The sequence below is a fragment of the Cnephaeus nilssonii genome (genome assembly GCF_951640355.1).
Source record: "Cnephaeus nilssonii genome assembly, chromosome: X".
Classification (NCBI taxonomy): Eukaryota; Metazoa; Chordata; class Mammalia; order Chiroptera; family Vespertilionidae; genus Cnephaeus; species Cnephaeus nilssonii.
In genome coordinates this window covers 5,320,567-5,335,781 of record NC_137071.1, presented here as the reverse complement: position 1 = coordinate 5,335,781, position 15,215 = coordinate 5,320,567, and the positions used below count along the sequence as shown (strand labels likewise).

The 15,215-nt window shown below is 41.8% G+C and overlaps 1 protein-coding gene across 1 annotated transcript in view; it reads right to left on the bottom strand.

Annotated features, from left to right (window-relative positions):
- The window catches only part of GRPR (gastrin releasing peptide receptor), a 37,273-nt gene extending 24,591 nt beyond the window's left edge, over positions 1-12,682 (bottom strand). The window contains exon 1 of the mRNA XM_079764387.1: positions 12,206-12,682. Within this exon, the coding sequence (XP_079620513.1) occupies positions 12,206-12,600 (395 nt within the window). The 5' untranslated portion in view covers positions 12,601-12,682. The remainder of the gene's footprint in view (positions 1-12,205) is intronic.
- Positions 12,683-15,215: the final 2,533 nt, after the last annotated feature.

The window sequence follows — 15,215 nt, the reverse complement described above, 5'->3', positions numbered from 1 at the left end:
AAAAACAATAAAGATAATATCCTGTGGGTTTTAAAATATAGAGAGAATTAAAATATAGAATAACAATAACCAAAAAAACGGGCAGAAGAGAATGAAAATGAAGTTAAAGTGTTCTATTATCCTTACACTAGAGGCCTGGCCCCGCCCCCACTGCAGGTTGCCCTCTGTGTGTGGGGTGACTGGTGGGGTGGGGGCCTTGACCTAGTGCCACTCATGTCCCCTGCCACCCACCCCTGGTTCCCCATTCGCCATCAGGCAATCGGAGCCTGCCAGCCAAGGAAAGTGACCGAGAGGTGGTCAGTGTGCCTCATAGTGACTGGTCAAGTGGTCGTTCTGCCATTAGGGTCAATTTGCATATTACCCTTTTATTATATAGAACTAGAGGCTTGGTGCACGATATTCGTGCACGGAGGGGGGTTGTCCCTCAGCCCAGCCTGTACCCTCTCCAATATGGGACCCCTCGAGGGATGTCCGACTGCCCGTTTAGGCCTGATCCCGGTGGTCTCCACAATCCAGGACTGCTGGCTCCAAACCGCTTGCCTGCCTGCCTTCCTGATTGCCCCTAACCGCTTCTGCCTGCCAGCCTAATCACCCCCTAACCACTCTGCTGCCAGCCTGTTTGCCCCCAACTTCCCTCCTCTGCCGGCCTGGTCACCCCTAACTGCCCTCTCCTGCAGGGTTGATCACCTCCAACTGCCCTCCCTTGTAGGCCTGGTCCTTCTCAACTGCCCTCCCTTGCAGGCCGGGTGCCTCCCAACTGCCCTCTCCTGCTGGCCATCTTGTGGTGGCCATCTTGTGTCCACATGGGGGCAGGATCTTTGACCACATGGGGGCAGCTATATTGTGTGTTGCAGTGATGATCAATCTGTATATTACTCTTTTATTAGATAGGATAGAGGCCTGGTACAGGAGTGGGGGCCAGCTGGTTTGCCCTGAAGGGTGTCCCAGATCAGGTGGGGGTTCCCTTGGGGCATGGGGCGGCCTGAGCGAGGGGCCTGTGGTGGTTTGCAGGCCAGCCACGCCCCTGGAGACCCAAGCAGAAGCCCTGGTATCTGGAATTTATTTTCCTTCTACAATTGAAACTTTGTAGCCTGGAGCGGAGCCAAGCCTGCTGCTCCCTCCGGGGCAGCAGCCATTTCTGTGGCAGTTAATTCACCTTCTACAATTGAAACTTTGTTGCCTTAATCGGGTGAGCCCGGCCAGGGTGTGTGGAAAGCTTTGCTTCCCCTGTTGCCAGCGGCAACCCTGGCCTGTTCTCTCAAGCTCCATTCTGCCCCCATTTGTTTGAATTTGTTTACCTTCTATAATTGAAACTTTGTAGCTTGAGTGGAGGCTTAGGCCTGGCAAGGGCAGGCAGAAAGCTTGGCTTCCTCTGTTACCTAGGAAACCTTGCTCTCTGTGGCTGTAGCCATCTTGGTTTGGGTTAATTTGCATACTCGCTCTGATTGGATGGTGGGCGTGGCTTGTGGGTGTGTCGGAGGTATGGTCAATTTGCATATTTGTGTATTATTAGGTAGGATTGTCTGGGAAGTAGGAGAGTTCTGATTTATAGTAAATTCCAATTAATCAAGGATACATGCTGTAAACTCCAGGTTAGCCCCTAAAAGAATACTAACAAGAACTTGTATAATTAACAATCTCATGAAGGGATGGGGGTAAAATAATTAAAATATTTAATTTAAAAGAAGGGAGGGAAAAAGGAGTATGAAATAGGTGATAACAATAAAAAACAAATAAAAAGATGGTAGATTTAAATCCAAATATATCAGCAAAATTGAGTTTATTATGTCTGTGTTACAGGCCAAGAACCTGTAGCCAAATTACAAATAGCAAATACATTTGTGTAAAGTCACTCATGTTTTGTATACCCACAAAAAAACCAACATTGATAAAGATAACTTAAAACTCAATGTGGTGACATTCATGGCATATAGGTTAATGGGTATTATCAATTAAATGTGTAAGATTACTCAAGGCACAAGAAAACTTGAAATGCTGTGAAATTGTATAGCTCATATAAGAAAGAAACTTGAGCCCTGGCAGGCATGGCTCAGTGGTTAGAATGCCGGTCCATGCCCGAAGGGTCTCAGGTTTGACTTCCGGTCAAGGACACAAACCTGGGTTGCAGTGGAGGCAACCAATCGATGTGTCTGTCTCACATTGATGTTTCTCTCTTTATGTCTCTCCCTTTCTCTCTCTCTTCCCCCCTTCCCTTCCTCCCTTCCACTTTTTCTAAAAATCATTGGAAAAAATATCCTTGGGTGAGGATTAACATTAAAACACAACAAAAAACAAAAAAGAAAGAAACTTGATAATGACTTTCTAAAATAATCCTAAACATTTGATAATAATCTTAAACATTTATATGACATTACTAATAATGAGTTATAAAACTGAAAGAAACTTTTCTAACCTGTCATTAATAAGCTAATCTTAATCAAGCATGATAAAAACTGGCTTATCTTTCTAATTTATCTATAGAAAAGGATATTTCCAAACCATTGTCATTTTAAGAGGAGACAAGTAAGTATGAAGCCAAAAATGTTTATGAAAACAAGTATGATAGATATATATCAGGCAGTTAATAGATATCATGTTATTTTTCTGGATTTTTTGATGTTTGTGGAATTTATCAACTTATTTAAATTTGTAATTTATTGTGATTTGTAAATCTAATATATGATTTCTAAATATTTTAATACATTCACTTCTCTTCCTAACATTGTATTCATAATTTTATTTTTTTCTGAAAATAATTTATTTTTTGTCTTCTTTTTTTAAAATAAGTCTTTATTGTTGAAAGTATTACATATGTCCCTTTTTACCCCCATAGCCCTCTCCTCTCCCCCTTCCCCCAAGCCTTCACCACCCTATTGCCTGTGTCCTTGGGTTATGCATATATGCATATGAGTTCATTGGCTGATCTCTTGCCTCCTCCACCCTCACCTGCCTTCCCTCTGAGGTTTAACAGTCTGTTCTATGTTTCTATGTCTCTGTTCATTAATGTATGTTGGTCATTAGATTCCACATATGAGTGAGATCATGTGATACTTATCTTTCTCTGACTGGCTTATTTCACTTAGCATAATGCTCTCTAGGTCCATCCATGCTGTTTCCAAAAAAATCACCCCCAAACAGTCCTCATGAAAACTGGATAAGGTCTTATCATCAAGAGTTGAAATCAGTGTTCTTACTGTAGTCAGTCTGTTAACCATCAAAGGAAATAAGTATGATTTACAGACCTTAACCCAATATTACAGGTGCACAATAAGGCCTACAAGAATTCATTCATTTTTTTTATTCCTTCTTTCACGTATCCATCTATTTGAGGCAGAATAGTAAGAAGTCCGGAAAATTCCTTGGCAAGTGATGGTGAAACTGAGACAGACAGCTGATTCAGACTGGCCTCATCCAGCACCCTGACTCGCCTGCCTCCTTCTCCCTTGCTTGTCAACTCGCTTAAGCATAAAGCCCGCAGGACAATGAGGTTCTGATAAGCATCAAATAATCTTAGGAACAAAGCCTCAGGTTTATTGACCACAGAGACAGAGTTTTGGTCAAACTAGAGATAACATGTAGGCTTTAGTAGTGTTTCAGCTCCAGGCCCAGAAAAGCAGCAAAACCAGATGAAGCAATGCCATGTTGGCATCAGGACCAGATGCAATGACCAATAACCCCCTACCCTAGCACTGACCAATTAGTAGAGATCACAAACCTCACCCTATATGCTCATTTTGATGAATCAACATATTAAAGGAAACACCTGGTAAGTTGATGATTATTCTATTGAGATCCTCCCCTAAAATTCTTGCCTTTAGAAAACAGATAAGAACCCTAAGACAAAGGGCCCAGTACACACACTCTCTGGAGCACATCCAGGCCTTCTTTCTTCTGGCATGTATCTTTGTTTTCTTTCTCCTAAGCTCTAAAGGTCCCCATGAGACTTGCAACCAGGGGAACAGCAGACAGAGGCAACTGGTCCTGGACTAACCCCCTGAATCTGTCTCCAACGGTCCTTCTTTTGTTTCCTGAGTCCACACAGCCCAGCTGGGCCAAGGCAGCTCTCTGGATTATTCTCTTCTTTTGCTTTGCATGCTAAATAAACTTCCTCGTGCTAGAATTTATGGCTCTGAATTCTTTCTTTGCCAAACTCAAGAACCAAAGACCCACATCACTGGTAACACATTCATGTATTCCATGAACACTAACCAAGCACCTACTACAGGTTAGAAACTGTTCTAGTGCCAGAGAAGTGATAATGAATGACCTACCCTTCTATTTGTGGAGAGCTTGTATTCTAGTGGTGGAAAACAGACAGTAAACAACTGAACAAGCAAATGAACAAAGTAATTATCAAGAAAATAATACTGGATATTTACCTAGAGAAATAAAGATAAACATCCATATAAAATTGTATGTGAATGTTCATGACAGCTTTATTAATAATCGTCCAAAACTGAAACAAACCCTAACGTCCATTAACTGAAGAATAGATAAACTGTAGTGTAGCCATGCAATGGAATACTACTCCATATTAAAAAAGAACTACTTATATGTGCAACAACATGAGTTGAAAGAAGCCAAACTCAACTAACTACATACTATATGATGTTATTCATATAATATTCTAGGAATTATTAGAAGCAGGGGTGGAGGAAGGGGATAGACAATCAAGGACATGAGAGAATTTGGGGGATAATGAAAATGTTCTGTATCTTTTTTTTTTAAAATATATTTTATTGATTTTTTACAGAGAGGAAGAGAGAGGGATAGAGAGCTAGAAACATCGATGAGAGAGAAACATCGATCAGCTGCCTCTTGCACACCCCCTACTGGGGATGTGCCCGCAACCAATGTTCATGGCCTTGACCGGAATCGAACCTGGGACCCTTGAGTCCGCAGGCCGACGCTCTATCCACTGAGCCAAACCGGTTTCGGCAATGTTCTGTATCTTGATTGTGGTGGTAGTTGTTTTATGACTGTATAAGTTTATCAAAATTCATAGAAATTAAGACCTAAAATTTACTGAATGTAAATTATACTCCAATCAACCTGAAAAAAGAAATTGGGTGATAAAATAGTGTTGGTCATTCCTTTGGTTTGAGTAGCCAATAAAGACTTCCTAAAGAAGTGACCTTTAATGTGTAAAATGAACCAGCAGCTTCTTAGCAATTTTGAGGAAAATCAAATCATTTTAAGTAGTAGCAAGAATTTAAAAGATGACTGTAATAAAAAAAAATCTTGGGAGGTAGAAAAAGAGGAATGGAGAATTTTTTTTCTCTTATTCTGCAAAACATGTTTTAAGTGAGAATTTCTGCAAACCCCACATACCAGGAGGATTTACAAGTGCAAATATGCAAATTTAGTCTATTTTCAAAGGATGTTATTGACAAGCACAGTTCAAAAAAACCTCACCAGGGAGCTATGGTCTATGTCTCATGATCAAGTTTGTGTTTTTTTTGTTTTCTTCCATACATATTAAGTTACCAGAAATGATAATTAATCACGTAAAAGTCTAACACTTTACAAGATAATATGTGAGAAACAAGGTCAAAGTTCTTTGCTGCCCTTCTCTCCACAGCAAAATTGAAAAGGCTCCAATTAAAAGAGCCTTTCTGGGAAACCCCACTTCCATTGCACCTGCCCTCTGAACACTCTCAGAGTCTGCCAGCAGCTGTGACAGATCCATCACTATGGGGAGACAGGAGTTGAATTTCCTTCCAGAGAGGCAACATATGCTTCAGAAAAATCATAATATAGAGAAAGTATGAACTGGTAGCTCATGTAATCTCGCCAACAGAGGAAAAAGAACTTAAATTGTCTTCTCTCCGATCTGACTGTTTCTGAGTTATATCCTTTTATAATAAACTGGTAATCTAGTAAATAAAATGTTTCTCTGCGTTCCATGAGCCATTCTAGCAAATTAATTGAACCCAAGGAGTGAGGATTCTGGGACCCTTTGATTTATAGCCAGTTGCTCAGAAGTATAGGTAACAACCTGGATTTGTGACTGGTGTCTGATGTCAGGGGGAGGGGGTGGGTGGGTGTTACAGCCTTATAAGACTGAGACTTCAACCTATAGTATCTGATGCTATCTCTGGCCAGATAGTGTCAGAATTAAGTCAAATTCTCAGATAACCAGCTGGTGGTTTTAAAAAATATATTTTTATTGATTTAAGAGAGGAAGGGAGAGGGAAAGAGAGATAGAAACATCAATGATGAGAGAGAAACATCAATGATTGGCTGCCTCCTGCACTACCACCACTGGGAATCGAACCATGACCTTTTGGTTCATAGGTCCACGCTCAACCACTGAGTCATACCGGCCAGACAACCAGCTGGCGTTTTGAGCATTGCTTGTTGGAGATGTGGGGACGCCCCCACCCCAATTGGAAATTGAGTCTCAGAACAACATTTTCAAGGATTTGAACTTTATTTGTAGCCATTGGACTTTATCATTTAGTTACTGCTCAAACATAAACCAAGCTGTATTTATTATCCTCTTACTAGATGTAAAGTGGGTCTGGGTATTGTAGAAGACATATATCCCATGGAGCTTCCCTTATGATTAAGGAAGTAGAAAACACATCTATAAAAGGGACCTAGTAATACAAGATAGGTTCGTTTGGCATTTAATGAACAGGTAAAAACATCTTGGGAAGGGGGAAAAAATCAGTGAAAAAAAAGATCAGGGAATGCTTCATAGAAGAGAAGGGATTTGGAGTGAGCCTTGAAGGATTGCTAGGATTTGGATAGATGGAGGAATAAAGCCTGGCCATCAGGGAGGGGAAAATGAAGTCAGAGAGGGAAGAAGTCAGGTGGCACATCTGCGAGACAATGAGAAGCAGACTTTAGCTAGAGCAGTGTTTGTTCTGGTGAGTCTTAGTATAGGAAGATAGAAAGACAGACTGGGAGGTGTAAGAGGACCTGGCCAAAGAGAATGGAAGGATCAGACAGAAGATCATAATGCAGATCCAGAAAGTGAACTCCACATGTATTATTCAAAAGGTCTCAAAACCTCATCAGTGGAATGCCTAAATTCTCCAAGCCTGTGGCTGGTGATTGTATTGGGCTGCCTGGTTTCTTCTCTCTTCGTTTTTGGGTATCTTCCAATAGAAAATATTTTTAAAGACTGGAAGAGCCTGTGTATCTGGGAGGCATTTGATATTTGCTTATTTGAGGAATTCCTGATATCCTCAATGAGTAGGAGAGGCTAACATGGATCTTAAGAGATTTGGATCCAAAGGCATATAGCAAACTCTCTTCTGTAGTGTCCAGTAGAACGTTCTGCAGTGATGGAAATGCTCTGTATCTGCACTGTCCAGTAGTCACATAGTGCTACTGAGCACTTGACATGTGCTTTGTGTGACTAGAGAATGAATTTTTAGTTTTATTTAAGCTAAATTTAAATAACTACAGCCCTAGTTAGTTTAGCTCAGTGAATAGAGCATTGGCCTGTGGACTGAAGGGTCCCAGGTTTGATTCCGGTCAAGGTCACATGTCTGGGTTGCAGGCTTGATCCCCAATAGGGGGCGTGCAGGAGGCAGCTAGTCAATGATTCTCTCTCATCATTGATCTCTCTCTCTCTCTCTCTCTCTCTCTCTCTCTCTCTCTCTCTCTCTCCATTCCTCTCTGAAATCAATAAAAACATATTTTTAAAAAATAACCACATGTGGTTAGTGGTTAGCATGTTGGGCCATCCAGCTTTAAGTGTCAGGAAAGGCTGAAAACTACATTACCTCATAAATCCCTGGCAATAAATTCAAAGAATATGCACTTCAAGAAGTCTGCATAAATGTAACATTTTCCTATTTCTTTACACATTCCAAATCACAGCAGAAGGGGAGCTTATGAACAGTCTTCCATGGGATTGAACAAGGATCACATCCCAATGGAACTGATACATCTGTATGTCCTTAGGATTCATTCTGCCAGCTCCATTCTAGCAAAAATAACACTGCATAATAATACTGAAGCAGGCACAACATAACTTGGGCATTACTAGTATATGCTGCCAACCTTAAATCCAGCTTTAACCTTTTTGCTTACTAGAAAAGAAAACACAAACTCTACTTACCCTTTTCCTGCTGAGGGTCCAATTCAGGTCTTAAATTCCACTACACAATACTGAGGCACCTAGTACAGAGATGGGTATCTAGTAGGAAAGATCGTTATGTAAAAAATATATCCATCCTCCCATCCAACCATTCACCTATCTATCCAACCATCTGTCCACCATCTGCCCATCCACTTATCCACTCATCCACTCATCCATCCATCCATCCATCTTCTCACCCATCTACTTATCATTCCATCTATCCAATTATCTATTTATCCCCAGAATCTATTCACTGACTCGCAAAGAATAAATTTTCTCTCATTTACCCAAATAACGAGAGCTTAATAGAGAGGAACAAATAAGAAGCAGGTGACTGCATGATGCATATTTAAGAGCATGCTTTCAGATAAATTCCAAAAAATGGAGAAGAATAATAAGAATGAGAAGAAAAAGTATGCATTAATGAACCATAATTTTAATTAATAAATATTTATTGACCACCCATTTAGTACAAGGAACTGTGTGAGGCACTGTGGAAGATATAAGATATATAAGAAATCCCTGTCCTCAACATTCTTAATAATCTACTTGAAAAGTTAAAGCAATGAATATATAAGAGGCTGAAAAAAAAAGACAAATTAGTGAAATATTTCAAAACAGCAAGGTGAAAGATGTCACAAGATAATAAGTCTCACATTTAGAAGAGGGTTAGGAAATCTGGACTAGAATTGTCCAACTTAGGGCTTTAAGGAGGAGGCTTGAACCAGATTCCAACTGATAGGCAAAATGAAAGATTGAAAAAAAAACCTGGTAAGATTTTAAAATTTGGAGGGATCTTTGAAGTAATCTAGCTCAACTCTACTATTTTATGGATAATTCAACTAAGGTCAGAGAGTTAAATGACCAATCTGCAATTGGTTGGCCATACGAAAACCAGAATTCTGGTTTCTGGGACTGCTTTGAAGTCTCCCTTTGACACAGTGGCAGAAGTAGAGACTTTTCTAGAAAAATGTTACTCTTTTCATGTTAACAAAGACTCAAGTTCATCTGGAGGGCTGCAGAAGGGAGGTTGGGATAAAAGTAATGACATTGCTGGTCAACCTACAGGCAGCAGGGATGGATGATTATTACTGTGTCTGTTCACACCTCAGAAGGCCTGATTCAGTAGATTTAGGATTGGGGCTAAGAATCTGTAAATTTTTAAGCTCCCTGATGACTGTGATGATCATAAGGTTTGGAGGGTCTTCTGGTTCACCCATTTTACCAATCTATCCACTACAGACTACCACTTTAGAAAACTCTTTGACAATAATTACTAAGTATATGACTCTTATGATCTAGCTATTCCACTCCCAGGCATATACCCAAGAGAAATAAACACTTATATACCTCAAAAGGCATGAATAAGAATATCCAGAGTAGGTTATTATCAACTCTAAACTGGAAACAACCCAATGTCCATCAACATTAGAATGGATAAATAAATTGAGATATATTCATACAATGGAATACTACATGATGATTAAAAAGAATATACCACTGCTATGTGCACCAAGATTGATGATTATCACAAACATAATGATAAGCATGAGAAGTATGATTCCATTTACATCAAAGAACTGGCAAAAATAATGTGATAATTAAACTCAGAATAGTGATTGTCTCTTTATAGGGGTGGGTATTACCTGGAAAGGAGCATAAAAGAAACTCCTAGGGTGCTGGGACTGTTCCATATCTTCATTGGGGTTGTGGTTATGTTGTTATATCGAACTGTACACTTGTTCAGTTTACTGTATGTAAATTATACCTTATTGAGAAAAAATAGATATTGTGTATGTGTGTATATATATATTTGCCTTGCTAACCTCATGAGGTTGTTATAAAGCTCCAACATCTTTTAAAAAGGAAATCAATAGCCCCAGCCAGTTTGGCTCAGTGGATGGAACATTGGCCCTCAGACCGAAGGATCCCAGGCTCGATTCAGGTCAAGGGCATATACCTCACTTCAGTTGCAGGCTCAATGTTCAATTCCAGCCCTGGTCAGGTTGCGTTCAGGAGGCAACCAATCGATGTGTGTCTCTTACATTGATGTTTCTTTCTCTGTCTCTCCCCCTCCCTTTCACTCTCTCTAAAAATCAATGGAAAAATATCCTTGGTGAGCATTAACAACAAAAATGAAATCAATAGATAAGTACACTCTTACATTATTTAAGTAGCTCAATCCCTATTCTTGTTGAACTAGGATAGATGCACTACCTGTGATTCAGATGATCCATCAGCCTTTTTAAGCCTTAGCAAAACACAAAAAGTTAGTTATATGAAAGTTCATAGTAACGTCTGGACTTGGGAAGGATGCACAGTAATTAACTATAAACTCACTGAAAATACAATAGAGCTGATAAAGCATGCAACCCAGCTTTGAAAGCGCTCTTTTGCTGATGGTGAATTTGGTCTGCTTTGAAACTCTGGGGAGGGATTCTGTGCAGCTACATCTTTACATCCCACACCCTCACTTTCCGTCCTACCCCCCACTCCCACCCCCACCCCAAAAAGACAGTAAACATCATCTGTACCACTGCACTCACAACTCAGAAACAAAAATCTCATCTTCCCATCAAGAAAATTCCCCTCATCTTGAGGTGTCCTCGGCTATTGGTAATGAGCCCCAGACCTTCTGCCTGCTCCAAAGTTTGCCTGCCCTGAATCAATACTTGGAACTACCTGTGGTCATTAGTACCTTGTGGGCAAATGTTCATGGTCACAGAAGGCTGGAGGTGAGGAGCGGGAATGGAGAGACCCTGCCCAGCCGGTGCGATGTGCAAACCTCATTTCTGGGCTGTTAGTTTTCAATCTCTGAAAATGTCGTGTGTGCTGAGCAGTGTACTTCAGGCAGCTAAGTATAAACACATGTCTACAAATACTGATAACATTATCTTATTTGTCCATTACTCAAAGCCAGATCACCTGAGGACTATTTGTTCCTCTGCAAAATGAGAATCCAGCACCACATGTATTAAAATGTGGGACATTTTCTTTAGAGCATAAATTTTCAAGAGCTGCTTCTATGCCTTTCCTGGTACGCTTTCAAATCCTTAGGTATCTTTAACACCATAACATACAGTTGATTTTAAAATAAAAAGTTCTAGTCTTTGGTTCACTCTACCAATTTTTCTTCATTTGACCATCTGGTCTACGATGTGTCTGGAGTCTATTCATTAGTGTGTCCAGTTTCTAGAGCTCAGAAATACATAACATGCATTCAGCAATTTATGTGAGCATCCTGCAGGTATTTCCTGACTGGTTAATTCAAACAGGTATTCAAAGAGTGAGTATGAACTTTTAAGAATGAATAAATAGAAATTGTTAAGCAGTAGGTTCACACAAGCAATGCAGCTCACAAATATGTATATTTCCCAGAATAAAACATTGTACTGACTCTCCACCCCAAACACTGAATGCAATGTATATGGAAGTACATCATCAAAGATATTAAAATTCAAAATCAGACTTGAATGGAGCTTTCTCAAGAAAAAAAAATCCAATAATGCTTCATGTCACTTAAGAGATTGTTAGAAAAAACAACAACAAACAGCACACGAACTGTTCAGTTACAGAGAGCCAAATAGAAAATCAGCTGTGAGAAAAGTTCAACTGAGGAAAATGAATTTCAAGGAAACGCCACTCATTTCCTCCTGTTGGTCATTTCTGAAAGACTATTTTGAATTCGAAATGCAGTGGGGCTTTTCTGAAGATTTTAAATTGTTTCTAAGCAACATTTGCCTGGGGTTTAAACCCTATTAGTTGTGATTTTTTTTTTCTTAGTGGACAGTTAATTTTGCAGGGGGGAGAAGTTAGGAAAAAGCCATGCTAAATTGATTTGTGTCCAGAAAGTGTACCTCCATCTTAAGCTAATTATTTTTCTTTATTGCCCCCCCCCCCTTTTGTCATTCATTCCCTTCTCTTTCTTAAACCAACAGGTAAAACTCCAGAAGTAATCCCCAGAACAAAAAAACATGCCCGCAAGGGAATCTGAGTTTGAGTAAAACTTCCTTTTCTGCCAACAGCTCGGTCTGTCCCAACGTGGTAGCTCGTTTACGGAGGCATCCACCACCCTCAGAGAGAATGTAACTGTCCCCCTGTACTTACCTGTCTGCCGAGAGAGCCGTGAGTGTGAAGACAGACACCCCCACCGAGGTAAGCTGTATAAAGGGGATCAGTTTGCAGCCAATCCTGCCAAACAGCCATCTGTCAGCCAGGTACCGGCTGGCATCCACGGGAGCACAGGTTACCAGGAGGAGCAGGTCTCCCAGAGCCAGGCTGGAGATGAAGAGGTTTGGCACATTTCGCATGGACTTCACGGTACAAAAGATCTTGATCAGGGTGATGTTGCCAATGAGGCCTATCAGAATGATGACCCCATAGATTGCAGGGATGACATAGAGGATCCCTGGGTGGAACCAGTCCTCATTCATGGGGAGATCCACACTGTGATTAGAGATGTTGCAGGACATGCTCTGAAGCCAGCAATCATTTAGAGCCATCCTCTAGATTCTTTCCCCCCTAAAAAGTGTCCTCAGCTGCCGTTCCTTAACTTTGGATTTTGCAGTTGGGTGAAGATGAGGACAAAATCTCTGCTAGGCTCCTTATCTTCTTTAATAAAAATACTCGGAGTACATATAGACTATGGCATCCAAACCCTGTCACTATTTTGATGCCGGTACTGCTCTGGTCTTCACATGAACAATGCAATACAGTTCTAAATTCAGTCCAAAAAGGGCTTAGAATTAAACCCACTCTGTATCAACTCTTTCTACCTCCATTCCAGTCTGAGTCTCCCTCGCTGCAGTTAACTAAGAACTTTTGGTCTGCTGTTTTCACACGGCATTTCCTGTCTTTCCTGATACTTAGACCCTGAAGGTTTAAAGTGGGTAGAAAAAAACGGCACTGAGAAAGCCTCACATCCTATAGGCAGGATGCTTTGCACGTCACTGGCTTCACCAGCAAACGGCAGCTCTGCTGAGCCGAGGCTCTGAAGAGGAACCAGGGCTACTTATAGACAGAGAATGCCAGCCCCCTGCTGGACACTTCAATCACTGCCCAGCGCCTACTCTCCACCAGCAGCCTGCGGTTCCAACGCCCACAGGGCTTTAACAGATACCTTTGGCTTCTCACTTAAGATGCAGCACTTTTCGGTAGGTATTTCATATGTTGCTAGCCCTTTGCAAAGGCACTGCAAATCTTTCTGATGCTATGCTCACGAATCCAGATGGAACTCACATCTATTTTGTCATCTTTTCCAATACATTAGAATGACATGTTAAATAAGGTTGCTCTAAAATGAGGTCTGTCTCTAAATGAAATGCACACAGATGCACAGGGTGTCTGTGTGTAAGCTGTCCCACTCAGCCTTCCCACTGCCTTTTTGAACGGGGATACCAGTGAGGAGAAATAGGCACGGAACTCATGCCTTAAACCTTCAGTAACTGCCTCTGGGAAAAACCAGAAGCAGAACACACACATGTTCTTTCCTGTGGCTTTGCCAGGCCATCCTCATTCCCTCTACCAGGAGAAATTAAATCAGGAGCCAGATGTATTCTTAACTCTGAGATCTTTTCCAGAAAAATGGATCTTTTCTCATTGGACCTAAAAATGACATGAATTACCATTTTGATGCAATTATTTACTGAATGCTTGCCACGTTTTATAGCAAATTTCCTCTTAGGTCCTGAGTGAGAAATGTACTGTCTGAATACTAAGGAATTAAGGTGTGGAAAAAATAACAGAGTGGACAGGGTGCCAGGAAAGGCTTTATTGAGGAGGTACTATTAGATTGGAGCTTAGACCGTTAGCCAACATTTATAAATACATTACAAGGGTGTATCTTCAAGACTTATGTGGAACCAGCTCCCTCGCACGAACATCACAGGAAGCAGTTACTAGCAGATGTTGCCATTGAAGGTTTGTTTTTTTCAGGGTCCATAGGAATAAAAGAACTTGCACTTATCACCATGCCAGGGCTCAGCAAGAAAGCCTCCAACTGCGTTGTCATGGAAATTTCCAGTGGGAGGTTACAATACTGAAATAGTCGATATGCTCCTTCCATAAGTCCAAAGGACCCGTGCTCCTCTCAGCCAGCTGTAGAGAGTTTGATGTTGCACTCCTGGAGGGGAAGAGCTTCTCAGTGGAGATCAGCATCACCAGTAATGAGTCAATAACCATGAGCCTAGTGGTGTTGATTAGTTGATAACAGTATACACTGAGTGGCCAGATTATTATGATCTCTGAACGCATAATAATCTGGCCACTCAGTATTTTAGAGACCTGGTGCATGAATTCGTGCATGGGTGGGGTCCGGCCAGCCTGGCCAGGGGGAGGGGACATGCGCGGTTGGCCGGCCTGCCTGCTGGTAGAACTCCTGGTTGAGGGGACAATTTGCATATTAGCCTTTTACTAGTGACCCGCTGCACAAAATTCATGCACATTAAAAGGGGATTAATTAGAGGAAATAATTTAATATTGCTATTTGCCCTTTCTCTATAATAAAAGTGTCAGAGATGAAAGAAAATTAGTAAAATGTATATGAAAACCTTCCTCCTGTCAGAGTCTGGGGCTCACCACAGGACCCAGAGTCAAGTCCCTGCCCACCCACATGCACCTCAAAATCGCATGAGACCCAGACCCGGCTGGCCCCCCACATTGGGCTAGATCCAGACCCGGCCAATCCCACCCTTGTCAAGCCCTGCCAGGCAGGGGGCATAGCCTCAGGTCCCCTGGCCCTGTGCCAGGTCAGGGGGCATGGCCTGAGGTCTCCCAGCCCAGACCGGGGCAGGAGACATGCCTTGAGGTCCCCGTCAAGCTCTGCCAGGTGGGGGACGCGGCCTGAGATCCCCTGTCAAGCCCCGCTGGGTGAGGGGCATGGCCTGAGGTCCCCCATCAAGCCCCGCCAGCAGGGGAGCACAGTCTCAGGTCCCCCATCAAGCCCTGTTGGGCGGGGATGCGGCCTGAGGTCCCCTATCAAGACCCATGGGGGCAGGGGAGGGCATAGCCTCAGGTCCCTGCTGATTGCTCATTAAGGCTCTTTATGGGAACTTGGCCTCAGCTGTGGGTGCAGCCATCTTTGTGATGGAGTGATGGTCAATTTGCATATTCCTCTTTA